This window comes from Morone saxatilis, unplaced genomic scaffold, assembly GCF_004916995.1.
Source record: "Morone saxatilis isolate NCDOM2014 unplaced genomic scaffold, NCSU_SB_2.0 Contig18, whole genome shotgun sequence".
In the NCBI taxonomy this organism is placed as follows: domain Eukaryota; kingdom Metazoa; phylum Chordata; class Actinopteri; family Moronidae; genus Morone; species Morone saxatilis.
In genome coordinates this window covers 6,276,071-6,301,501 of record NW_023339740.1, presented here as the reverse complement: position 1 = coordinate 6,301,501, position 25,431 = coordinate 6,276,071, and the positions used below count along the sequence as shown (strand labels likewise).

The 25,431-nt window shown below is 39.9% G+C and overlaps 4 protein-coding genes across 6 annotated transcripts in view; all 4 read left to right on the top strand.

Moving 5' to 3' along the window:
• Positions 1-146, top strand: part of LOC118328096 (red-sensitive opsin-like) — a 906-nt gene extending 760 nt beyond the window's left edge. The window contains exon 3 of the mRNA XM_035661701.1: positions 133-146. Within this exon, the coding sequence (XP_035517594.1) occupies positions 133-146 (14 nt within the window). The remainder of the gene's footprint in view (positions 1-132) is intronic.
• A 2,024-nt stretch (positions 147-2,170) lies between these two features.
• gnl3l (guanine nucleotide binding protein-like 3 (nucleolar)-like) lies at positions 2,171-7,639 on the top strand. The gene is made up of 15 exons (XM_035662764.1): positions 2,171-2,285; positions 2,379-2,422; positions 3,620-3,730; positions 3,831-3,947; positions 4,051-4,134; positions 4,857-4,992; positions 5,124-5,227; positions 5,361-5,505; positions 5,594-5,681; positions 5,761-5,938; positions 6,028-6,170; positions 6,262-6,398; positions 6,546-6,712; positions 6,820-6,994; positions 7,535-7,639. The coding sequence occupies exons 1-15, from the start codon at positions 2,273-2,275 to the stop codon at positions 7,600-7,602; spliced, it is 1,710 nt and encodes a 569-aa protein (XP_035518657.1). The 5' UTR covers positions 2,171-2,272; the 3' UTR covers positions 7,603-7,639.
• A 290-nt stretch (positions 7,640-7,929) lies between these two features.
• tfe3b (transcription factor binding to IGHM enhancer 3b) lies at positions 7,930-15,800 on the top strand. 2 transcript variants are annotated; one of them, XM_035661543.1, is made up of 9 exons: positions 7,930-8,100; positions 10,118-10,345; positions 10,443-10,667; positions 11,541-11,636; positions 12,437-12,548; positions 12,821-12,877; positions 13,019-13,094; positions 13,252-13,399; positions 13,532-15,800. In XM_035661543.1, the coding sequence occupies exons 2-9, from the start codon at positions 10,154-10,156 to the stop codon at positions 13,994-13,996; spliced, it is 1,371 nt and encodes a 456-aa protein (XP_035517436.1). In that variant the 5' UTR covers positions 7,930-8,100; positions 10,118-10,153; the 3' UTR covers positions 13,997-15,800. The 2 variants fall into 2 exon arrangements, with proteins under 2 accessions (XP_035517436.1, XP_035517435.1); XM_035661542.1 differs by having other exon boundaries at positions 13,234-13,399.
• A 2,612-nt stretch (positions 15,801-18,412) lies between these two features.
• On the top strand, positions 18,413-24,443 carry cxxc1b (CXXC finger protein 1b). Of its 2 annotated transcripts, XM_035661540.1 has the most exons (15): positions 18,438-18,586; positions 19,018-19,098; positions 19,552-19,667; positions 19,771-19,871; positions 19,992-20,128; positions 20,514-20,669; positions 21,545-21,691; positions 21,797-21,904; positions 22,032-22,210; positions 22,587-22,794; positions 23,000-23,110; positions 23,218-23,267; positions 23,350-23,446; positions 23,616-23,768; positions 24,038-24,443. In XM_035661540.1, exons 2-15 carry the CDS (start codon positions 19,069-19,071, stop codon positions 24,182-24,184), a joined length of 1,740 nt encoding a protein of 579 aa, XP_035517433.1. In that variant the 5' UTR covers positions 18,438-18,586; positions 19,018-19,068; the 3' UTR covers positions 24,185-24,443. The 2 variants fall into 2 exon arrangements, with proteins under 2 accessions (XP_035517434.1, XP_035517433.1); XM_035661541.1 differs by lacking the exon at positions 19,018-19,098 and having other exon boundaries at positions 18,413-18,586.
• Positions 24,444-25,431: the final 988 nt, after the last annotated feature.

Below are 25,431 nucleotides of genomic sequence, written 5' to 3'. Positions count from 1 at the left end.
AATAATGTTGTTAAATATATAATATGTGGTGCATAAAGGAACTGCAAAATTAAATTTTGTTATGTACAGCTTAATATAATATTACGCATGATATAATAAAATTTACTTAATTCCTTCTCTTGCTTGTAAAAGTTGTACAGGAATAATACATTAAGACCAATAAAGGGGTGATGTTGATGTAAAAGCAGAATGATAATTTCAAATGCAGTTTAAAGGAGTACATATGTATGAACATTAGTGTTGAATATAAGGTGGTTGGCCAGCAGTGCAGCCGAATTGATGTCAACAGGCTCTATTCTGGTGCCTACACATTTAATGAAGGACTTTCTGCAACAATGCAAAAATATCAGCTTATAGCGTTGACAGTCGCTACGCACAGCGTTTTCTGTCCAGTCTTGTACACAGGAGATTGTCCTTCCGCCTGTGACTCTGCCTGGGCAACTACAGCGTGCTCACGTTAGCACACACTGACACCTAACATGGATTTACTGGGGCCGCTGCATAAACCACTAGACCTGACAATGGAATAACATTGTACCCTAAATGTTCACGCATTATCATGAACACCTCTCTTTCCCATCCCTGGTCAAACAGCATATAAACACATAGGGCAAAACGATATATGAAAAACTCTCTCCACTTTACAATTTACAGTCCAAGGAAGATTATGCTGTTTAATGAACCCACACATGGATTATTGTCGCACATAGAGCATCATTTGCAAATGTGAGGACTCAGAATATGTGTTCCATATCGGGAAAGGGGTTTGAGTTCGTCTGCGATTGGTGACGAATATCTATCATAATTTAGCAAAGTACAGACTGCACAGTTGAGATCAAATCAAGAAGCGTTTAGGCTATAGAGCAATCAATCCAAAAAGAATCCGAAAGCTACATTTTTTGGATAGAGGTACGTTTGGTGGGGGGGGTCACAGGGGTACATGTTCCCCTGACTTTTCTTTAAAAAAGGCCGTTTTGGGTCCCCTAGCATTTTTTACGTCCAAAGAAGCACATGTTACGGCTAAGTAAACAGAGGACACGTCAAGCACTAGGACCAAGCGGAAAACGGGCCGTCAACTGAAGGCGCTGTCTTGCCGCCTCGTTTAGCCGCCACAAGCTCCTCGATTGGCTCTGCCGGATCGTGTGAGTCTGGCCGTCCCCGCTGTCATCCATTCGTTGCTTTGCACACTTACTCCACCGGTCTGCTAGTTTGCCCAGCGAGGTCCTCATTAAGTCTGCGCTACTGCTAAATTGGCATTTGTTCTGCGGGGTCCCGTCAGCTTAGAAAAGAGCTGTAATATCAGCGGTTTCATTCTCACCATGTAACGTAAATGTAATGCGTGCGCGCGGCCAGGATGTCTGAAAAAAAGAAATGTGGACATAAGAGACTTCTTTAGACAGTCAAAGTGTATAGTTACTCAAAGAAATTCGGTGTTATCACCCATGCCTGAGTTGGAGTGAAGTGCTACAAGGTGAAAACACAGAATTGGGTGGATACATGTTTTGTACATTCTTTACTCACCAGTCAAACCAAAAAAAGGGAACAGTAAAACTTAAAGTAGCAATAGAAAACTAGAAGAACCTACTAGACAAACACAGTGAAGAGTTAGAGTTTTATTAAAAATACTTGTGTCTCCCCACCTCTGAAATCAAAATTTCGTCCTTGGTCACATCATCATGATTTTTTTCAGTAAAAATTTAAATTGTGATGCAAAAATGATCATTCCCACTAATCCTGAATCATATCGCAAACGCAATACCTATCAAAATAATCATCGCAATAAGATTTTTTTACCATATCATGCGGCTCTAATAGCAAGACACAAAAGGACATTCATGGTTCCCATAGGATCTAATAACTCTAGTCATCGCCTACATTGCTTCAGCTTGGGTCTGTGAAATAAATGAATATACAGCTAAACGAAAGGTAATTGTCTCACAAAGCTGCTAGATTGAAATGGAAGGCTTGTGTTGAGTGCCAGTTATTTCTATAAAATGTTTTGTGCTAAAGTAAAGAAATAATAATGATATCAATGAAATGCCTGTATCAGATGTTGTCTTCTTTGGTTTGGGATGTACATATGCAGATGGGATCGAGGCACTGCCACTACTGCCTAATGTAGGAACATACTGTCAATGGTTGGGAACCACAGCGTTTTAAACGCTTTTATTTTGACATGTAGCCGGATGTTGTGTGTGACGTCATGGTGTGCGCATGTCCACCCCGTTGCCACACACGTGAAGTCTGAGAAGGGCGAGACTTGGGTGAAGTTATGTCGAAAGCTAGTACGTATTTTGTCGGTATTGACTGAATGTATTCACTCATTCAGTGACTGTGGGTGAGTTTAACCGGATTCTGTCGTTTCTTACGTTTTGCAGAACAAAAACGAGCCAAACGTCTCGGCTTCCTCGGAAAACTTAAGGTGAGAGCCGCTCTGCTAATGTTGTCCGTGGCTAACTCTGGAGCTGGAGCTGGAGCTGGCTGTCACTTGGTGTTCTGTTTTGACGGAATTAAAACAGTTTTTCCAGCGTGTAGCAATTGCCAAAACGCAATTTAACAATCATTTAAATGTAGTTTCAAGAGCCTTTTCAAGAAAATATCTTTTTAACCCTAATCCCTGAAGGGAATTGTTAACCCTTTAGGAAATACACACATGTATCTTCCAGCTCCAAAGGTTTACAGTAATGGAAGAGAGTATCAGTAGCGCTGGGTGGTACATTGCTCAGACTGAGCCTACAGATGGGTAAGATGCTGTCCCAGCTCCCTTTATCACCATACTTGGGTGTAAATTTAGCATTTAGCAGCGTCACTGTCACTCATGTCTTTGGAAAGAAACCAAACAACTGTACAGTGTTTATAGCAGTGGCGGATCTAGGAAAATATTCATGGGGTGGCATAAACGCTGATTCAAGCGCAGTCAATCACATACACATACATTTCTGCAATTTCCCTGCTTGGGATCAATAAAGTATATCTGTCTATATATCAGTGTTTGCTGGGAAAGCCCCCAAATGAAGAGAGTTGAACTCAAAAACATTTTGTGGCACATTAGTAAAACCTTGAATTGTAATATCTAAAGGTGACATCAAAAATCTAATTGTTTTATTTTCAAATCTTCAGACATTTTCCCTGTCTTTTCATTGAACTTAAGCCTATGACTTAGTCTAGTATGGGGCCATAATAGATCATTGAATTTCTGTTTTTTGGCATATTATTTTAGCTTGGGCGGCCAGACATTTTTTTTGTCTCATATTCACGTATGGCAATGACATGTCACATGGTAAAGCACACACAAATACAGCAGAGAAACTCTTCATGATTCATGTTATGTTCACTTTTACACAGCTGCTGACCATGGGGTAAAACACCATGTCCCACACAGATCCATGCACTACATTTTACTATTCATCTTTATTCATAACTCAGATTTTTAAGCGATCCTAAGACATGTTGAGTATATTTTTTATCATTTGGCTAGTAAACTGTGTAAGGTCTTATTTAATTTACAATGTCTCGTAAATGTGGTGATAAATTGAATGATTAGCTTCCTATGTCTATTATGAACTAAAAGAAAATATATTGTTTAACAATATATTTGGCATGTTTTCCTGTCTTATAGACTACAGATGGACAAAAGGGTGATGCTTCAGGGCAGCCAAAGAATTCAGAGAAGTCATCTGTGCACCATGTCAAAGCCCAAAGAAATCCAGAAGAAATCAGGAAACAAAGGGTGAACATTTGAAAGTCTTGCCTGCAGTCATATTTGTGGTTATGCTGCTGACATTTCCTTGAGGTTAACCAATCCCTCAATTCATACCTTTCCTAATTAGCTTCAGGACCTCCAGGAAAAGCAGAGAATCTCTAGAGAACGAGAGCTGATGAAGAGGAGGAATTTGCAAAGCTTTCAGAATGACATCCTACAGCGACAAAGAGAGTTTGAGCACAGGGTAAATGTCAGCCTGTTCAGTGGAAATGGAATCCAATTACAACCACTGCATACTATACAGATTTCCATTGTAGTGATTTCTGTTTTCTTCTTTGTGTTCGCAGGAGATGGAGATGCAGAGTTTGGAGAAGCATGTTAATTTTGAAAATGAGAATTCAAGAAAAGCATATTACAGAGAATTTAAAAAGGTATGTAGTTGCTCTATACATGCAACAAACTGGCCCATATCTGTGGAATATTACAATTTTAGAGGCACACACACAATTTGAGCACTTTTCTTTCAGTCTCTTTAAAAGCAGTCAAAAAATGACTGTAGGAGAATAGTTAGAAGTAGAGGGTTGAGTTGTTGAGAATGAGAAGACGTTTGTGAGGGAACATGACGCACACATGCACAGAGATTGACATCGGTAATTCGGATGGATATATAACAGACTGGCTGCAAGCTTTTAAAACTCCCGGTGTTGCCTGTTCAGCAGCCAAATACAGTGTGTACTCAGGGTTGAAATCAACGACTTATACTAACAGGCCACAGTGCTGTTTGCTGCAGACTGTCTAGAACCCCTTGGCAGTGGTTGGGACGGGTGAGCAAAGGGTAGTGAGTGTTTTTTGCCTAAAAAAAAAAAAGGTTTACTAAGTTTGAGTCTCGTCACCATGTAGCGGTAAAACTATTTAAAATGAAACAAAATACAACCATTAAAAGTTTTATGTTCCTCCCCTGTTACCAAAATAGTCCCTCCCCAGTGCTTAAAAACATTATTTGACATGTGAATCCCTCCTCATAAATAACGAACAGTCCCTTTTAATAAAACTATTTCTTCAGAAAGGTAATAGAATGGGGCGGAGTGGACTTGAACATGAATGTTGTGTTTTTAAAAACTTTTTATTTTTTTTTATTTTTATTTTTTTAAAGGTAGTGGAGGCCTCAGATGTGATTTTGGAAGTTTTAGATGCACGTGACCCTCTTGGCTGCAGATGTCCTCAGGTGGAGCAGGCAGTCATTCAAAGTGGAACCAACAAGAAGATAGTTTTAGTGCTTAATAAAATTGGTAAGTTAGTTAAATAAATGTATTTAATATAGTAATTGGGAACTGTATATTCTGTACATATTTGATGTGATAAAGTGTATTTATTGTGTGAAATATTCAATGCATGACTGATGGTTTTACTTTGATTATAGATTTGGTGTCAAAGGAAATTGTGGAAAAGTGGATTAAGTATCTTCGTAATGAGTTTCCCACAGTAGCTTTCAAAGCATCTACACAGCAACAGACCAAGAACTTGGTATGTAATTAAATGTTTATATTGTGATTGGCACAAAAATGCAAATTGAGATTCAAATAATTTAAGCTATAAAATAACATGATTTCTCATGAACACTTAACAATGTTTCCCCTCTGTCTCGTGCCATGGACAGAAACGCAGTAACGTACCAGTGACACAAGCCACCACAGAGCTTCTTAGTAGCAGCGCCTGTATTGGTGCAGATTGCTTGATGAAGCTACTTGGCAACTACTGCCGCAACCTAGACATAAAGACGGCCATCACTGTAGGTGTTGTAGGTAAGCACCGCATCCAGCAATACCCCAGGTTTATTCTGTGTTTAACTCAAATCCATAGTTAAGTTATTGCGCCATTTCCATTTTGTAGGCTTTCCAAATGTGGGAAAGAGCAGTTTGATCAACAGTTTGAAACGGGCACGAGCGTGCAGTGTTGGAGCCACTCCTGGTGTCACCAAGTAAGTATACAGTAAGGTTGCTCCTGTGGAATCCTGCTCGTTTCCTGCTAGTTTTGCTGATGGGGTTGATGGATTTCAGGTGCCTTCAAGAGGTGCATCTGGACAAACACATTAAGCTTCTAGATTGCCCCGGCATCGTCATGGCAACTTCAACGACTGACGCAGCAATGATTCTTCGCAACTGTGTGAAAATCGAACAGCTTGTAGATCCCCTTCCACCTGTTGAAGCCATCCTGCGACGCTGCAACAAGGCGCAGGTATGTCATGTCGCTGTTACAACCTTTTTCTAGGTTGTTTGATTATGTCACACTGCCACCTACACACTGTGATTTTGCTGGATGTTCAGATCATGGAGCACTACGGAGTTCCAGACTTTCACACAACTCTGGAGTTCTTGTCAATGCTTGCTCGACGTCAAGGAAAACTAAGAAAGGGAGGACTGCCTGACACTGACAAAGCAGCTAAGAGTGTGTTAATGGACTGGACTGGGTGAGTAGAAATTAAAAATTTGGAAGTTTTGGGATGACAATTAATCCATGTTCTTATTAATGTGTTAATTTCAGTATGTCATGTTATTTAGAGGAAGGATCAGCTACTTCACGCACCCTCCAGAGACACACACTCTTCCCACACATGTCAGTGCCGAGATTGTTACAGAGATGGGTAAAGCTTTTGACTGGGATGAGCTGGAAAAGGGAAACCAGGAGGTTCTTGCAGGTAAAATTAAAGAGTCATTTCAACCAAATCACAAAAAACGACCTTACTACATTCAGGTTACCTTGGTCTTAGTTAAATATACATTTTACATAGTTAAAATACCCCCAAAAAAGTTGCTCCAAAGGTGGGCTTTTCACTGTGTTTCAGAGTCATCTTGCCCTGATGTCCAAATGGGATTCTGCATGGAAAACACTGGAATGACACAGGGTGGCCAGGGCGAAGCACCTTCTGACTTGGAAGTGGTGGGGGGATCCTTGGAAGAGCCAGAATTTAAAGATGAAACTGAATCTATGGAGGATGAGCAGGACCCAGAGGTTTGAAACAGTGCCGTGCTTACAACTAAAGTGGTTATGTACTTATAGAAGGTTGTGCACTTGTTCAAAATGTGGTTCGTTTTAACTTTCTGTCCTGCTCACCATAGTTCGGACCAATGACGGTGGAGATAAAATCTCAGAAGTCAAAGACGGACTTAACTGCAAATGATGCTGCATCCAGGGCTCCAGGTTTGAAGGATATCTTGAATGTAGATCCTCTACAGCAGGGCCAGGCTCTCCAGGCTGCCAGCAAGAAAAGAAAAAAGCAACAGAAAAGAGCTGGTTTGTAGAAATATTGCTCTCAGTCCAATACCCTATATCATCATGTCTGTGGTGTGGTGTGTTCATGCAGTGATTTCTAATTCTTTTTACCCTATATCTAAGAAAAAGTAAACAAAACGGTATAACCTCATAGTTGGTTAGTTAGTTTTGTTCTAAACAAGCAAACAGGCCTCATTTTTCTAATTTCTGTCACTCACTTTTAAACCAAAGTGCAAAAGAGCCTGAGATGAGGCCTTATGCAACAGAAATGTCTATCCTTTATTTAACTAGGTAAAAGTCAACAGGCTAAGAGGGCAGAATAAACATTGTTATAACAATAAGCAATACAAACACAACTGTCACATACTACAAATCTGTAAACACTATCCAGCTAATATACATCAAAAGGTCATGGACAGGGGGGTACATTACTCATATCCGGATATACACACTGGCAGGCTTCTCTTCGGGGTAATGTGTTTTCTTTATACCTGGCACTGATTATATTTAATCCTGCAACTAAAATGTATGTGTCTTTTCTTCTTATTTCCCCCTATGCAGACAAAATTGCCACCAAACTCTCAGACACCTTGACATCTGCAATGGACTTCTCATTTTCAGATAGCTGATTAAAATGGATTGAAATAAAAGATTAAAATAATTCATTATTTGTGTTTTTGTCCTTTTTGTGTCCCTTGATCCTTTCTTTGTTTATAATATTGCATTCCTGTTCAGCCACTGCCCCCCCCCAACGGAACCAATTTAAGATGATATAATAGTTTACAACTGCCTGACACTTCCATGTCTTTAACTAGAATTTCTTTTTTTTAATGACTTGTTTATGCATCCCAATTACACTGACTTGAATTTAAATAGTAGTTCTATCTCATTCTACCTCAGGTAAACGTGCACTATGAAGGCAGTTCTGAAAGTGTAGGAATCTCAGCGCTATCAACAAGTTCCGGGTAACATGCGTCGGCCGACCTCAGCCCGAGATAAACAACAGTGTTCAGAGCCGAGGCTAGCGACTGTTCGAGAGCGTGTGTTCACCGACTTAAAATGGCAAATAAAACGGAGGACTTCGGAGGTTTATGGCTGTGATTACGTCAAACAAATCTATTGCCACCGTATGTTTTTATCTTTACTCAAACATAAAGTATTTAGCTAGGTAGCATTAGCTTTTTGGCAACTATCGGCTGCTAGCTGGCTAGTTAGCCAGCTAGCTAAGCTGCAACTTCCTATTTTTACTTTCTCGTGCCTGCGTCTTCAGGTACTGCGGACACACCTCTGCTTTCAACAAAAATAGAGAACCAGCTTCCCGTCGGTGACTGCTAGGTAACTGAGGAGCCACTGAAAGGCGTCTTCGGTGTAAATACTAGGTTTATTTGTGTAGCGTGTTGGTGAGGGCCCGTTAGCAGCACCGAGCTGTCAGGGGAACTCTGCTAACTCATGACGCCTGATTAGAGACAAACAGAGATTACGAAAACAGCCAAAAGTCACCGAGCATATGCAATGTTGTGTGTTCAAATGGCTCATTCGACTAACCAAAAAACAGGCATGAAGTAAATTAGCTGTCAGACAGTTACTAAGTTACTAAATGTACACAACTTGTAACGTATTTTGAGTTGTTTTTGTAACGTAGTGAGTGGTGCATTTATTTTACTACTGGAGTCATGTTGCAACAGCTACACTGTAATAATATGAGTATACACTGTCAAGTGTATACACTCTATACACTGGTGGGTTAGGTGTCTGTATTTAATGAGGAAGTAGGCGTGAAGTGTAAAGGCTGGTTTGTGTGTACGGTAACAGCTCTTGGTTGTAGTCATAAGAGGTCTTTATGAGTGCAAACTATGGAGGTTTTGGAACAGAAAGGCAGAACTGCACCACATATAACAAGATGAGTGGATGTACAGGTATTATAGGTTCAAAGGTAATTTATTTATGGGCTAATCAAGGCAGGAAAAACTATTGAAGATAAACAAGATGGAGTAGATCTCCAGTTGAGTAATGTTTTTTTAATGAATGGCAGTAGGCTACTTAGAGTTTTGAATGTGTCATTTTTGGCAGCAGTTTAATGCTTTCTCTAAATTCCTGAAGGCAATTCAGCAAATGTATAAAGGAAAAGTGATGATGGCCCTGATGTGGTCAGTTCAGCAGGCAGTGGCGAGGACATCGCAAACTGACAGATTCCTTGCTTGTGCTGGTTGGCAGAAGATAGATAATATAATAGGTTTATCTCGTCTGTCCAGCTTTACTGTTATATTGATAAATCTGGAAAACAGGAAGTACTAAACCTGCAGTCTACTGGACATCTTGCTGTATTCAGTTTTGATGCATCTTAAAAGGCAGAAAAGCTCACCATTAGTTCATTCGGATACTTAACAGTGGACCACAGTTGGATTTTGATGGGGGTTGTCCAGGATAGATAAACATTACATATTGAAAGAAAAAACTTAACTGCTTATCTGCATCTGAATGATTAGTCGTAGTTTAATTTCTGTTTGAAAGAAAGAGTATACAGGGCAACATGATGAGCTGTGTCTTCCACATGGACCTATTATTGCTGGTGATGATAACACACACAAGGAGACACATCATCCACTGTCTTGAGCAGTTGGATAGCCAGGTTGCTGGAGGATCAGTAGAGCAGGGGGTGCGCAAAACCATTTAAAAACGCACTGTAATTCTGGAAGTGAAAGTCAGCATTTATGTGACCGCGGTTTCCTCACTAGATAGAAGTTATTTTCCCATAGCTTCTCAACTTACACTGAAAATATTTAGCTGTAGTAACCGTCTTACGCCGTACTATGTTATATTTCTCAGTAATTCCTCATTTTTCAAGTAATCACAGAAGGGTCACAGAATGTTTGTCACATAATGATTTTTAATTATAGCAGTTGTGATGATCAAGTGTGTTGATTTGTCCGGATGAGTTTTTTTCTTATTATTTTTTAACCAAATACAACATTTCCATTGGAAACCAGTGGTGGAAGTAACATCTGAATAGGCCTCTAAAACGTCATCATTAGAGTACAATAGTGGATGATTTTAAGAGTTGAATTGTGTAATAACACAATAACATTAAATACTTTTAAAATACGATACTCTGTAATGCTTCTTTGTTCTGTGTTTGTTTTTCAGCTCCATCCCTAGATCTGGATAACCCTCTCTTCAGCCATGTCATCGCGTGTGTTGCTGCGGCAGCAGCTGATGCGAGAACAAGCCCAGGAGCAGGAGAGACGTGAGGCCCAGCAGCAGGCCTCTGTCTCTCAGCTCCGGGCCTCTGACTCCACTCCAGCCATCTCTGTCACACTGCCCCCCAATGCTGCCCGTCCCCCTCCAGCACAGGTGCCTGTGGAGGTGCTGAAAGTAAGGGCGTCCTGTTTGTATGTTCATTTGTGTTTTCCATTTAGTGAAGTTGGAGTATGTTAGAACATTAGCCCTTAACAACTCTTTAAATGGTCAGGTGCAGACCCACTTGGAGAATCCTACCAGGTACCACATCCAGCAGGCACAGAGGCAACAGGTAAAGCAGTACCTCTCCACCACTCTGGGCAACATGGCGGTTACTCAGACAATGGGTGTGTCCCCTGTGCCGCAGTCCAGTTCTGCCCCTGAAGTTGCTCCTACTGCCAGCAGTGCCCCCAACAGTCCCATGGCTCTGCTTAACATCGGATCTAACAAGGAGGAAGTAAGTGAAATTTCTGCTTTGATACCAGTGAATTTATCTTCTTGTGTGTGGGCTTGGTTTGCTGGTATAGCAGATTACACAACCATGCCAATAGTTCTGCAAACTTACAATGCATTTTTGGAGAAGTTAAATCTCTAACCCAGTGCTCACTTCTAGCTTAATTACTTTTTGTTTGCTCTGCAATGATGTGCCCGAAGGTCCCACTGTGATGATGCATGCCGTTTGTCATTATACCCTTGTTGGCCTGTTGTCACAATAAGATGTTAAATACTGCACCTACAGTTTAACCATGCCCAGCACGTCTGTTGATCTCCTTCTTTGAAATCAGGCCTCTTTAGAACCCTTACTTTGGTTTAAATTAGGGCTGCACGATCTATCAAAATATTATTGAAATAGCTGGGCGCCCTATAGCTCAGCTGGTAGAACCAAGGCTGAGTACTTAGTGCAGCGGCCATGGGTTTGAATCCAACCTGTAGCCCTTTGCCAGCTCTTATGCTAACTCATATGCAAATCACAGAAGCTACAATTTTGTGATAAAGGTCAAATGTGTGACAAAACAGCATTATAAGGAAGTACTGTCGTTTTGAAGAGATTCTAAATCTTGTTCTCTAGAATTAACAAAACATGTTTGCTTGGTACAGACCTCCTAAAATGTCCCATCATCGTAATGTTTTTTCAGTGAAAATTAAATTCCTGACGCAAAAATGATCATTCCCACTAATCGTGAATCATTTCACAATCGCAGTATGTTTTTACCATATAGTGCAGCCCTAGTTTAAATGTTCTGTTCTGTTTTACCAAGTACATGTTGATTACTCTGACACATTCACTGTCTTAGTACCACTGGCCCTTTCTCTCATCTGCTTTATCTAGATCGACGATGTGATCGACGACATCATAAGTCTTGAATCCAGTTTTAATGACGACATCATTACGTTGATTGACTCAGGTCTTCAGTTGCCGAGCACGGTATGAAGAACAATGCATTTATTTAACCATGAATACTTCCTTTTTAGAATTTCCTCTAGAGCTCACCGTTTCTTCTTTAGATGGACAGTAACAGGATAACACAGTAGATTTCAGGCAGGTCTTACCCACCGATGTTTTACATCCAAAGTGTTTTTCCTGTGAATGGACAGTCTCTTTTATGTGTGGAATTCTGAAGTCGTAGGAGTAAATATACACTTTTGGCACTCAGTTACTATTCGTCACAAAAGTGCTGCCTGGGTGGAGCAAAGCTTTCAGAGGATACAAGACCAGGAGAAGCGAGACAAAGCGGATTGTGCTCATAAAAAAGGAACACTGTAGCTGCCAGATTTAGAACTTACTTGAGACAGAAAGAGCTTACCAAAATTTGGCCACAAGACAAAAAATGAGGATTATGGTGATGCTGTTGGAGGAAAAGAAAAAGAAGCACAGTGAGGTAAAAGCCTTTTGTGATTTTTGAAATGGCAACAGATATTGTTGTTTACATTTTATCTGCAAGATTGTAGTATAAATGGTTGGTTAGGGTGCATTAACCTTGAACAGCATCTGTAGATAAAAAGTTTAGTTTTAAAATGTAATTGTAATACCTGCCTTTTCACTGTGGTCCGGTTCCACTGTGCAGTAGTAGTAGTAGCATTCCACAGACACCAACTTTGATTCTACTTTCAACTCGAGGAACAGGTTGCTCTTACCTTTTAAGCAGGAATGGGGAAGACATCCTTTTTACACATTTGCTTTTAGATTTCTGGCTATCAATAACCATTCACCTTTTATTCCTGTAGCTCCCAGGAAATCTGTTGGATGTGTACCATAGCCCTGGAATGGCAGCACCTACTCTGACTGTCAGCAACTCCTGCCCTGCAGATCTTCCAAAAATTAAAAGGGAAATTACTGGTACAGTAACTTTTATAAACATATGTCCCTTTTTAAGGTTCAGGAAAGCCTTTATTTAAAGCAGCTACAAGGAACTTTCATTTTGTGTTGATTCTAGTGGCCCCTGTGGACAAAAGCGCTAGTGTTTCCACTGACTCAGTGGCAGGCATTAACAATAACTATATAGAAATAGCTAATCTTCATATAGAGGCATTAGTAGGACTGTTTTCTAACCAGTTAAAAACTCCTCGTGGTACATTTAAGATGGAAAACGCAATGAATTTGTCTTTCAGATTCAGATGCCAAAGCACTAATGAAAGAAAGGCAGAAGAAAGACAACCACAACCTCAGTAAGTCGAGTTTTATTTCAACCATTTTTGACACACATGCAGTGCATATTCAAAATCACAATCTCAGTCTGCTCATGTCCATGTATATCAAATATTGCTTCCTTACTGACAACTGAAATTGTCATTCTTGTTTGTTTACAGTTGAGAGGAGGCGGAGATTCAACATCAATGACCGTATAAAGGAGCTGGGTACACTGATACCCAAGTCAAATGACCCGTAAGGATACTTGAGGATACTTTGTTGAATCACTTCACAAGTATGCAATTCCAGTCATTTTAGTAACTATTGAAATTTAATTAGGTTTTCTGTTTCTGTTGTTTCCTCTCTTCACTGCCTCTACAATATACATTTACTGATATCACAACAATGCCAGTGAGATGCGCTGGAATAAGGGCACCATTCTGAAAGCTTCTGTAGACTACATCAGGAAGTTACAGAAGGAGCAGCAGCGAGCCAAGGATATCGAAATGCGTCAGAAAAAGCTGGAGCAGGCAAATCACAGTCTAATGTTACGCATCCAGGTCAGTATATAGCAAATGTGTGTTTCTGTTACTATAGTCATTATTGCTACAGTTAGCATGCAACTCAGCCTGCATCATGCAGGCTTTATATGTTCTGATACTAAAATATTTAGCTGCTGCTGTTCTTTTCAGGAGCTGGAAGTGCAGGCTCGGATCCACGGCCTCTCCTCCTCCAGCAGCATCTCACCTGCTCTGAGCTCCGATCCCTCCCTGCTCCAGCAGCAGCCGGTCCCACAGGGCGGCCAGTCTCTGCCTCCCAGCGCAGGAGGACCCTCCTCCCAAAACCTCCTCGGTCTGGGTGCAGCCGCCATTGGTCAGTCTCTGCCCGCCTCCTTCCTGTCCCCGCCCTCCTCAGACTCTCCTGCAGGTGTCACCATCAGCAGCCCCCTGGATCTGGGCAGCCTCAGCTTTGCCGAGCTAGACGACACATCCGCCTCAGCACTCTACCCAGACGTGGGCTTGGGAGACATTCTTATGGACGACGGATGCACCATGTCTCCAGACAGGATGGGCGAGCCGCTGTTTTCTCCTTTGTCACCAGGTGCCTCTAAAACCAGCAGTCGCAGGAGCAGCCTTGAAATGGATGAGGACTTGTGATGAGCTCTGTGTGGCAGTCAGAGACTGTCTGTAGGGACAAGAATGTCAGGGAGTGCAGTCTATCCTTAAATAACGTTAAGTCTATTTATAGGACTGTAGAACTTAAAGCAAAACTAGCTAACATTAAGATCAAAACTAACAAACGTTGCATCTTGAATTCTTTTGCCATACAGACCTAATTTTTATTGTTCCTGTATGGAGCTGGTCAGATGATTATGTCTTTGTTTATAAATGCAATCTTATTGAAATGGAATATTGTATAATAGGGGCATGGATTTAGCATTAAGAAATAATACATTCTTTAATAGTTTTTAAGATTTTCTTCAGAGATTTAAGAGGGATATAAAGTTTGCTTAAATTTATTGTGCTCATTTCCAGGGAAGAAAGCTGTGAGGTTTCACAACAACATTGGCTGGTTTAAGAGATGCCAACACACAGTATATTTAGTTTTTCTGTTATTTTTTTTTTCTTTTCAACTGACTGGAATCAGGGTTTGTTAATAGCAGTTGCATGCTCATCCGTGTTGGGTTGTTTCACCAGCAGCTACAGAAGGGATCTTTGTAAAGTGAATTGGCACATTGTGAAATATTTACTGCATATTGTATATAAGAATATTTTATTTTGAGCAATTTTATTGCACCTTATTTTTTGGCAGTCTATGCATTTTATGAGAGCTTTTGTCTGTTTTTTATTACCATTACACACAGTGGACGGCTAATGCCCAGGTTGCATGTATTTGTAATAAACCTTAAAAGCAGTGAAAAATCACTTGCTGCTGCAGCTAGTTAGCCAAAGCAGGACTTCTTCCAGAGTAGCTACTAATTACAAATCAGCGTTTTATTTTTGAATATATTCACTCAGTCAACGGAAATGAGAGACGGTATGAGAAATGCAGAACAATTTTATCCTTTTACAATAGTACTGTAGTTCATAACATTTTTTGATACCTGAATAATAGTTTGATAAGTCATTTCTCCTGACTAATATCTGTGTTGTCAGTGATTGTTTGTGTCTGTTAACCTTGGTGGTCACTGAGTGATTTTACTGGTTAGCATGTTCTACCAAGATGGTGGCTTTTTTTGACGATCAAAACTGATATATCTGATAATGCATTATTGCTCATTGTAGTGTGACATCAGAGGGCTTTGGCCTCCTTTTAAACCAACCACTAGCCGCCTCACATTTGTAATAATAAGGAATAACTGTTTGCCGTGTGAAACCTGCAATGCAATTATTATTCTGTAAAATAGCCACAAACTTGGAGAGGCTTTTAATTTACCAGATGCTTAACACAACCTTATGTATAGTTAATGAATGTGTGTTTGAGAAAGTACCTGCATAAGTGTAGTTGTTTCATGTTTTTTTTTAACACTGGCGCATTGTATTATTTCTTCCTTCAACACAACCTCCAAGTTATTGATATACTTAAATTCTAAGCTCTCCTTTTAGCTGTAATAACATAAAAACAAAATGAGAAAAAGCAGCCAAAAACACTCTTTGGTGGTTTGGTGGTTACAATGATTTTAAGGTGTCCTCTCCTCTTCATTCAGAACTCACCTACTTTGTTTTTGAGATAAAAGCAGCTCTACTCTATAGCACGGTGCTGCTGATTGCGTTGTTACTATTCCTGTAAGATTAAGTACCTATGGTCAGCTTTTCCACTCGTACACAATATTAACCATGTCTTACCCTGACGTATATTTGAGTGCTAACATTGACTGTTAACCATAATCCGGTAGCATTTGTGTCTTGTTGCTACAGGTTGGCTTTCAGAAGATTTTAACAAATAAATGATTCCCATTGGTTTGTGTCTGGATGTGGTTATTTGCTGGCAGCCAGCACTAGTGGTAAAGCATTTGAGAGATTTCCATAGCAAGGTCTAGGCACTCTGTAGCCTGCAGGCAGATGTCACAGACGGGACAGTCACACAGGAAGCAGCGAGCACCCAGACAGCTGCAGAGGTCACATTGCTGGGTGACGTCCAGGAGAGGCTGCAGGGTGGTGGGCTCGCAGCCGCATAGGGATGAGCACAGTGACCAAACGCACTCGTTACACCCTCTCATTGTGGCCAGTAAACAGTCCAGTGGATGACAGAAGAGGCAGGCCAAAAGGACTGCAGCACAAAGGTCTCAAGGAAAGAAAGTTGACGACAACAAGAAAAGAGGCAAGGTGAGAGAGGAAAGCTTCAATTTAAGAACAAGAAGATAAGAAGGAATACACCATATTTTTGTGTCCTTACCGTCAGCGTCCGGCTCAGTGTGGACCGTGGTGGTTTTTAGGCTGTTGATTGATTGGCTCACTTCATAGACTGTGCAGGGCTCCATAGAGGATGGTAGCAGGGCACAGGAGGGCTTTGGCTGGTCTCTCTCCACAGAGCATGGACTACAGATGGATACTGCTCTGGTCACTCCACCTTTTAGACTATTATGCAAGTTGGTTTCAACAGAGGCTTCTGCACCGGACATAAAAATGAACAACAAATGTTCATAAACATTGCTTTTACAGGCAATTAAATTAATTAATTCATATTCATGGATTAAGAGTTTTACTTGGGAATAGATTGACAGAGATGTCAGTTGAAGATAAATCAGTGTCCTCAGTGAAAATCTCCTCTGAACAATTTGTGACTTCAGCCAAAGATCCTGGAAGACAAGGAAAGAAGAAAGTTAATCTTTTATTACCAGTAGCAATGCATGACTTCATTCTCTATAAATGTCAATGTTTGACCTGCGATGGAGCTGTCGGGTATAATGGGGGGCTTTGAAGCAGTGGTTAGTGAGTCGCAGAACTTTTTGTTTTGTTCATCATTTCCATCATCCATCTTCTCGTTCACATCTGCAGAATTCAGTTTGTCCTCCATCGTGGGATCCATTTAACTATGATGTGTGCTAAACTGAAAGACAACCAACTAGAGTTAGAAGGTAGGTCAAGAGAAACTAAAATAGTGAACCTGGCCCTGTTAATCAGAGAGAAAATTCTAAAATGTGCTAAAAACTGTAATTTAAATTCACTATATAATCATTTATAATGCTTTAATTTCATATATTTTATCTTCTTAAATGGAAATAATTCACTTTATAAGTTTGTAATGTAATGTAAATGTAAAAGCTCATAATTTTGTGTACATACCACAGACCCAGAGTCAGATCTGTAGCTGAGGTTTTGTGGCTGTTAGTGATGAGTGGACATCTTTGAAATGGCAGAGAAGTTAATCTATTATTAATCACCATTTTGGAAGCATTTTTAATGTAGATAAAAGGCTGCACGCAGATATCCCGACAGCTATAGGAGAATGTAAGATCTTGATTTTGCAATTCATTAATAATTCATGTTTTTCATGTAATACTTACCTTATGTTGACAGTTTCTTTTTTCATTTGCAGATAGAACAGGAAAAAACATTTTGTTCCGTTATCTGATTTGAATTTATTAAACTATAACAATATGTTATTGTTGTTTATTGAACTATAACAATATGTTATGGTTCAATAACGGTAATCAGTTATGGGGGATACAAAGAAGAGTAAATAATACAATGTAGCATTGTGTCAAACTGATTGAATGAAATCAAAATAATTTACTTTCAATAAGCTTTAATTCAGTCCATCTGATGAATGTACTCAATAGCCACAGCCATTAAAACATAACAGTTCATGTTATTCATTACTGCAATGTACAGGAATCCACAAAGCCTGCTGTGTTTGTCTCTTGTTATTAAGCTTTATAGAAAAATGGTACTCACTTTTCATGACATATTTTAGAGCCAGGCGATCCATGTATGCAGCCTTTAGCATGTCAGCAGTGGAGGTGTACCTGCATCTCACAGGGTCTCTCTCTCTCTCTTTCTCTCTCTCTCTCTCTCTCTCTCTCTTGCTCTCTTTCTCTCTCAATTTCAGTTTCAATGTAATATGCTTTTAATGGTGTGAATGTTAGAAACAAGTGTTGCCAAAGCATTAATAATTTGAGAGCAACAGACAACAAACAACAACAACAATAATAATAATAATAATAATAATAATAATACAATTAATTTAGAAAAGATTCAATTAAGCAAATATTTCTTAAAAATACTAATCATTAAATACAATACAAGAAGTAGATGAATAAAACAACAAAATGTGTGTGTGTGTAAAAACAAGATAATATTACTTATTTAGATAAGTGGTTTTTGTCATACATCTTGTAAGTAGTAGTGATAGTAATGTCTAATGTAAGCAAGTATTAACATGATTATAAGGAAGAATCATCGTATAATCTCTATATTTAAATGGTATACTACATATATGTCTGCAGGACACAGTGTGACATATTGTGTGAATTAAATTAAATTGTGTATTTTAAACGCAAGTTGTTGTAAATCCAACAGGCGGCAGCAGTTCCCCATTGTATGTTGATTTGCCACCAGAGAAGAAGAACACCGACCAATGACGTAAGGACATTTCTACGAGTAGTAGCGAGTTTAGCCGACTGAGCGATGTTGTCTTTGTAAAGCTTTACGCGAGCTGTCGATTGTAGGGCTAGGCTTAGTTTTTGTTGTATTTGTTGCCTTTCCACGGTATCTGCAGGACGCTCTGAGACTGTACACATAATGGTAAGTATTATAAATGAAGATGTTCTTCTCTGTAAATCTACGATTTGGCTAATTGACTCTGATCGTCTAATATGTTACACGGTAACTTTACATCCGACATGAGCATGATCCAACTTCAGTTAGCTCTGTCGTCATTGTAGTGAGTATATAACGTTACATAAGTCCTGTCTATGCAGAATAGTCTAGTGTTGAAGTTAAACTGGTGTTATGAGTGACTGTAAACTAACAATGTAGCTGATGCTAACTGACTACTGTGCGGGCTAACCTGAGCACATACAGTAACGTTAGCTAGCTTTAGTGTAAACAAAGAAGCTGTTTATATTACTAGGAGTCTGCCTTTTACTGTAGGGATTTATTAGCTGACCAACTCATATATATCATATCATATCATACATATATTTTGCCTCTTTCTGTTTTCTTTTTCTGGACAGCACACGCTAATGAAGATATAACGTTAGCTAGCTAACATTAAGTACGAAGCGATGAAACTCTACAACACGGGAAATCACGGTGTAAGTTAACGATGCTAGTTGTAACATGTACTGCTGTAGTTTAGTTTCGGTGTTAGACACCATGTCTTTGTTTATTTATATATAGTGTGTTGATGGACACACGGGAAGATGTTTACATTTTCTAAATAATGTAAGGGCGGGAGAGTAGAGTTGCTAGTAACAGGAAGAACGGTGTGTTTCAGTGTTTTGGAGGATAGCATACTGATTACATGAGCGGGTAAGGCAGGAACAATCCCCAGTTACAGAGCAGCACACTGACAGCAGAGATACACTGCAAAAGCCAAGTGGCTAGCTGATAACACAGCAGCTACTCCAGGAGCTCACATAAAGCCTCCTGCTGTCTTTGAGAAAAATCTCCTGCAGCTCAGCAATCAGTGAATCATTGGTGTGAAGTATACATTACAATATGACATCAGTTGTATTGTGGTTTGTCATGCTTTTGGTACTTTTCAGGACAGCGAAATGTCTGACATTGACCCTGTACCAGGGCCTGAGACCAGCAGTATGGAGGGGGAGAATGCACCACTGTACTGTATCTGCCGGAAACCAGACATTAACTGCTTCATGATGTAAGCTCACCACACCAGTGCTGTTGTTTCAATTACACCATAACTGCGAGTGGATGCAATGATGCTCATACGTTGTTTTCTTCATTTCCTTTCCCACTGACAGTGGCTGTGATAACTGTAATGAGTGGTTTCATGGCCACTGCATTAACATCACAGAGAAGACAGCAAAGGCAATCCGAGAATGGTACTGCATGAGATGCAGAGGTGATGACAAAGAAATTGCATTAACCAACACCTCCATGTTTATCATTACCGTTACCATTAAATGCATCACAAATCATCAAAACAAATAAGACATCCTTGTGTTATTCTCCCTGTCCCCAGATAAAAACCCTTCACTGGAAATAAAATATAGATCCAAGAAAAACAAAGAGAAGGAAAGTGAGTCTGACAGAGCTGAAAAACAGTACAGCACCCCGAGTACTCCAGACTATAAGAGTGAAAGGAGACGTGGATCTAAAGTAAGTTGTACTTCTGACCTAAATATTTAAGTTTTACTGCAGTAGCTGAAGAGCATCACAACGTTCTTACAGAAATGAGAGGGAAATGACTGTTGCATATAAATGAAAACGGTGATCAATGTTACTATAATATATATTATACAATACATTCATTCAAAAATATAAGCCAGGGGTTGTACAGAGTGGGGAAGCAGAAGTTATTTGCAGTGTGTCACATAAAAGTAACAGGTTACATGGCAGGCTATTTTAAAATGAAAGTGGTAGAGAATATAGCTTTTTGTTACAGCAGTGCCATTTTCCAGCAATAGGTAAATATCTTGTATGGAAAACAATGCAATTTTTTTTTAGGGTGCATTGGGTCTCATTGTTGTTGGTTTTTCCTCAGGTGAAGCGCTCAGTTCGAATGTGTGGGGAATGTGAGCCGTGCAGAAGGACTGAGGACTGTGCTCAGTGTGACTTCTGCAAGGACATGAAGAAGTTTGGAGGCCCCAACAAAATCAGACAGAAATGCAGGTTTCGGCAATGTGAAGTTCGTGCTAGGGTAAGTCTCTATTTTGTTTAAAAATGGGATTATGCCACCACAGTATATTTTATTTCTTACATTTTCAACTTCATTTGACTTTGTTACTAATCGAAAGTTGTAGATTTAACTTTGTAGATTTACTCAATACATTTAAGCTCCTGCATCGATGCTTTACTAGAATATTACTCTGTATTAAACATACTTTATTCATAAAATGGTAAATGTGGAGAGGGATTTGCAACCATCTTTTCTGTGTCATCTATTTTTATCCAGAGCCCCAAGCGTAAATCTCAGAGAAACCCAGTTGAAATACTTTAGATGGTCATATCTACATTAATACAACTTATTAATGATCAAATTTACATTTGTTGTTGTAATTGATAAGTGCATGGACATTGATGTTAATCATATGTACAACCAACACTTTCACTTTCTATTTCTTTTATTGATAAGCTAATAGGTGGATGAATTCTTAATTTGAGCTATTACTAATCAGCTGTGGCACATTGAGTGTTACAGTTAGAGGAAAACTGAGGTAGACTGTGGTGAGAACACCGAACCATGTCCTCAAAGTGAGATAACGCGGAGTGTACCATAAATGCTGACCATCTACCCTGAGACACTTCATTTTGAACACTGCATCATTGAAAAAAATTTGTCAAGAAAAACATGGAAAAAGTCCAGAATTTCTTTTTTTTTAAAGAATGGGAACCCTGAATCATATAGTCTCTTCCAAGGTACCAACATAAAGTACATAAAAACATAAATTAATTTTTAAATGAGAAACTTCTGCAATCTGCAAAAGTGATTAGCACTCCCTGATCTCTGATGTATTTGAGCAGGCCCTTGTGGCTAGTTTAGAAATGTGTAACCTGTTGCCTGTTGTTTCACAGAAAATGCTGCGTGTGAAGGATGAGGAACTCTCTTTGCAAGAAAGAAGGGAGAATTCCTACCACAGACGGAGACGGTACTCTGAGGACTACGACAGTGAAGCGGATCTCTACCAGCAGTACAAGGCAGCAGGCATTGACAACAACTTGGTAGCAGAACCTTTGACACCATATTATAGTTGCATATAAACCTGCTCGTTTTAGATCCATCAGCAGCCGTATGTTGAGTCATGTGTTTTCTCTCCTCTCGCCAAGGCCTGGGCTAGTGATGACGACGACGAGCCGCCTTTCAGTCCTGTCATGCGCAAGAAAGCGGTGAAGGTGAAGCACGTCAAGAGACGAGAAAAGAAGTTTGACAAGAAAGTAAGACTTGATTCCTCATAGAAATGATCATCATTATTTGAAGTGCTGCCATTTCTCATTATGGTAAATGGTAGTAACACACATGGTAACATCTGGTCTACTAACCCCTCCTCTTTCAACTATCCAGAAGGAGTCCCGACGCCACAAACAGAAGCAGAAGCACAAAGACAGAACCAGATACAGTGAGAAGGGTGAACTCCGTGATAACACAGGGCAGCGTCAGTGTCTGGGGCCAAGCTGTGTGGAGGTGGCAAGACCCAACTCCAAATACTGCTCTGAGGACTGTGGCATGAAGTTAGCTGCCAAGTAAGACCTTTTTACCTTTCATGCATTAGTGTACATCAGTCAGAATGTTTTCTGTACTGTAGTCTGGACGCCTGCTAAGAACAAAAGCCAAAAGAAATTAAATTGAAGTTTTTATCTCTTATTAGAGTTTGCTTTTTGCTTCTAATGCCTTCTATCTGTAGGTCAAATGATAGTACTATTGCTCCATCTAGTGCTAGAAGAATTAAATGCTAGTAAAATGCCCTTTTGTCTTTCTCATCATTATCCTCGGTGTAGTGTCCCAGGGATAGTTTACTGAGGTTTTCCTCTCATCTAACCAATTGATGATAAAAGAGAAATCCTAATAAAGTTCTTTTTCCGTTTAAATACATTAATCTGTGTGCATTTTGATCCACAGCCGGATCTATGAGATTCTCCCTCAGCGTATCCAGCAGTGGCAGCAGAGTCCCTGCATTGCCGAGGAGCACGGTAAGAAGCACCTGGAGCGCATCCGTCGGGAACAACAGAACGCACGGCTGCGTCTCACAGAAATGGAACGACGCTTTCACGAACTGGAAGGCATCATCGCCAAGGCCAAGCAGCAGGCGGTCCAGCAGGACGAGGAGGTGAGCTGGCAGCAGCATATATGCATATTCATTCACATACACAGCTTGTTGTAGCTTTTCCATGATTGTTCCCTGTGGGTCTTGTCAAAGTTAGAGCCCACATTGAAATTGAAATTGCAATCTCAGGCCTTTCTTGTTTATTTGAAGCTGCTGAAGAAGAACAGAGGTAGCACTTTGTGATGAAATGCTTTGGTTCTGTTTGCAGGTGAATGACGGTGAAAGCGAGGACACAGACCTGCAGATTTTCTGTGTGTCTTGTAGTCATCCCATCAATCCAAAAGTGGCACTGAGACATATGGAGAGATGTTACGCAAAGGTGATTGTTGTTATTTTAAATGTCTGCTTCTAGGCATCAGATATAAACACAAACAAATGCATTTGGGCTACTTGTAACATTCCTTTTACTAATGTTTATCTCCACAGTATGAGAGTCAGACCTCCTTTGGTTCCATGTACCCTACAAGAATAGAAGGGTAAGAAAAAGAAATACTTTCAAAGTGTATAGCAGTTTTCTGTAGTTCAGTTGATTTTCTGACAACTCGTTTTATTCCACAGAGCAACCAGACTCTTCTGCGATGTGTACAATCCCCAAAGCAAAACATATTGCAAGAGACTTCAAGTTTTGTGCCCAGAGCATTCCAGAGATCCTAAGGTCAGTTGAAACTCCTCAGCCATTTATCAAACTTCAAGTATGATTTCCACGATTCACAAAACAACTCTCTATTTGGTGTAAATCTTGAAATATTGGTAAAAAATAACAAACAAGGTAAACCTAAAGTAATGTTTATAAGAGATTTTTTATTCTTTTTTTCGGTGACTAGGTCTCAGTGGACGAGGTGTGTGGGTGCCCTCTGGTGAAGAATGTGTTTGAGCTGACAGGAGACTACTGCAGGGTCTCCAAAAGGAAATGCAACAAACATTACAACTGGGAAAAGCTGAGGAGAGCAGAGGTGGACTTGGAGCGAGTCAGAGTGGCAAGTCAAACTTTCCAGACTTTAGCTTTCATTTTAAAGTACAGAACATGTGGTATCTGTTGGAAATTCTGCAGGTTTTCTGTTGGAAACATCAAAGAAAGTCACGCATGTTTTAAACATTTTATCTGCCCAATAAGATATAGGAGTTTCTTTTGATGCCTCCTACTTGAAATTACATTTGTTAGGAGATGCAAATGCTTCTCGAACCTCGGCCCACAATGAGTGAAGTGATATCTATAACCTGTTTTTTTTTTTTTCTTCACCCACAGTGGTACAAGTTGGACGAGCTCTTTGAACAGGAGCGTAATGTCAGGACTGCTATGACCAACAGAGCTGGTCTGCTCGCTCTGATGTTGCACCAAACTATTCAGCACGACCCCTTGACAACTGATCTCCGTAGCAACAAGGATAGGTAGTTGACCTAGTCTGCATTTGTTCTTGGATCTGTGGATCACTCTACATAGCATGAGTGTTTGAGGAAGTTATAGAATGATAACTACCATTTGGGTGGAAACTGATTTTCTAACTAGATAATTATTTTAAAATCTTTGTATAATTATTAACTTTAAGATGTAAATGTATATATGTATTTTCCTGACTGTTGGATGAACTACTGCTTATTGAAAACTGCTGTTTTTGGTATGATTGTCCTGAATAAACCTTACATTTTCTCCAGGTTAGGTGTGTGTGATGAATCTGTTTTTTTTTTTTTTTTTCTCATTTCATTTGGCTTTTCTACACAGGATGTGCACACACTGCTTTGATTATTATGGCTATTGCAACTAAAAAGATTGCCTTCCCCTGATATGTAAGGTGTTCAAAAGATATGTCATATAATCTTAACAATGCATTGTCTCTGATCTTACTGCTGAGACCAGTCTGCATCAGCCTCCACAAAATCAGCAAAATAAATCTGAAAGGGCCAGAAGGTTGAAAACACTACTTACAGTAGACGGCGGTCAGTAACCCCCTCAGTTTGAAGAGTCCTGTCACGGAAGCAGTGCTGTGGACGGGGGCACCAGGAAGATTTATTTAGCCACCTAAAAACAGGCAGATCTTTTGAACTTCAAAGTTCACTTGCAGTAACTTTACTTTGTGAGTGTATTCAGGGTGTATTTGTGGCAGGTACAAACATTAAACTAAATGCTAAATATAGATTATTCTTCGGGGATCAGTCCTCTGACTGGGAAAATCAAGGACGATGTGCAAGCATAGTTCATCCTTGGGCTGAAATGTATAGAACATTCGAGGAAAATGGCAAATTACAAATAAGAACTAAGAAGGTCTTTTCAGTAACTTCAATGACCCAATAGGTAAACACTCAATTGCAGTGAGTAACAGACTTTGGTGTACTGGTAAAACAATGGTTGTTTGTTGTTGATTATGATTTGCCGACATTTATTTTGCATTATATATTTATTTATATTATTAATATTGTAATGAAAAATTCCAGTCTGCTTCCCAGTCACGTTGCCTCAGTGTGCCAGAAAGCTCCAGCTTGAATCTCGGTCAGCTTGCCTCAGGACTGCAAGGCTCCAGCCTTCCCCAGACTCAGGGTTTGCCTCCAGCCTAACTCCCACTCTGCTAACCGACCAGCTCCTTGCAATCTCAGCCACCCTACGACTTGGATTCTCAGCTACTCACTACATTGTCCTCTCAGTTT

What these genes read in the sequence shown, in the direction of transcription:
- gnl3l (XM_035662764.1), top strand. An exon ending in AGCAACAGACCAAGAACTTG is followed by an intron (nt 5,228 to 5,360) that starts GTATGTAATTAA and finishes TGCCATGGACAG; the next exon opens with AAACGCAGTAACGTACCAGT. An exon ending in GCCACTCCTGGTGTCACCAA is followed by an intron (nt 5,682 to 5,760) that starts GTAAGTATACAG and finishes GATGGATTTCAG; the next exon opens with GTGCCTTCAAGAGGTGCATC.
- tfe3b (XM_035661542.1), top strand. Translation starts at nt 10,154, where the DNA reads ATGTCATCGCGTGTGTTGCTGCGGCAGCAGCTGATGCGAGAACAAGCC. An exon ending in TCGGATCTAACAAGGAGGAA is followed by an intron (nt 10,668 to 11,540) that starts GTAAGTGAAATT and finishes TGCTTTATCTAG; the next exon opens with ATCGACGATGTGATCGACGA. An exon ending in AATTAAAAGGGAAATTACTG is followed by an intron (nt 12,549 to 12,820) that starts GTACAGTAACTT and finishes TTTGTCTTTCAG; the next exon opens with ATTCAGATGCCAAAGCACTA.
- cxxc1b (XM_035661540.1), top strand. Translation starts at nt 19,069, where the DNA reads ATGAAACTCTACAACACGGGAAATCACGGT. An exon ending in GGCATGAAGTTAGCTGCCAA is followed by an intron (nt 22,211 to 22,586) that starts GTAAGACCTTTT and finishes TTTGATCCACAG; the next exon opens with CCGGATCTATGAGATTCTCC. An exon ending in AGCATTCCAGAGATCCTAAG is followed by an intron (nt 23,447 to 23,615) that starts GTCAGTTGAAAC and finishes TTCGGTGACTAG; the next exon opens with GTCTCAGTGGACGAGGTGTG.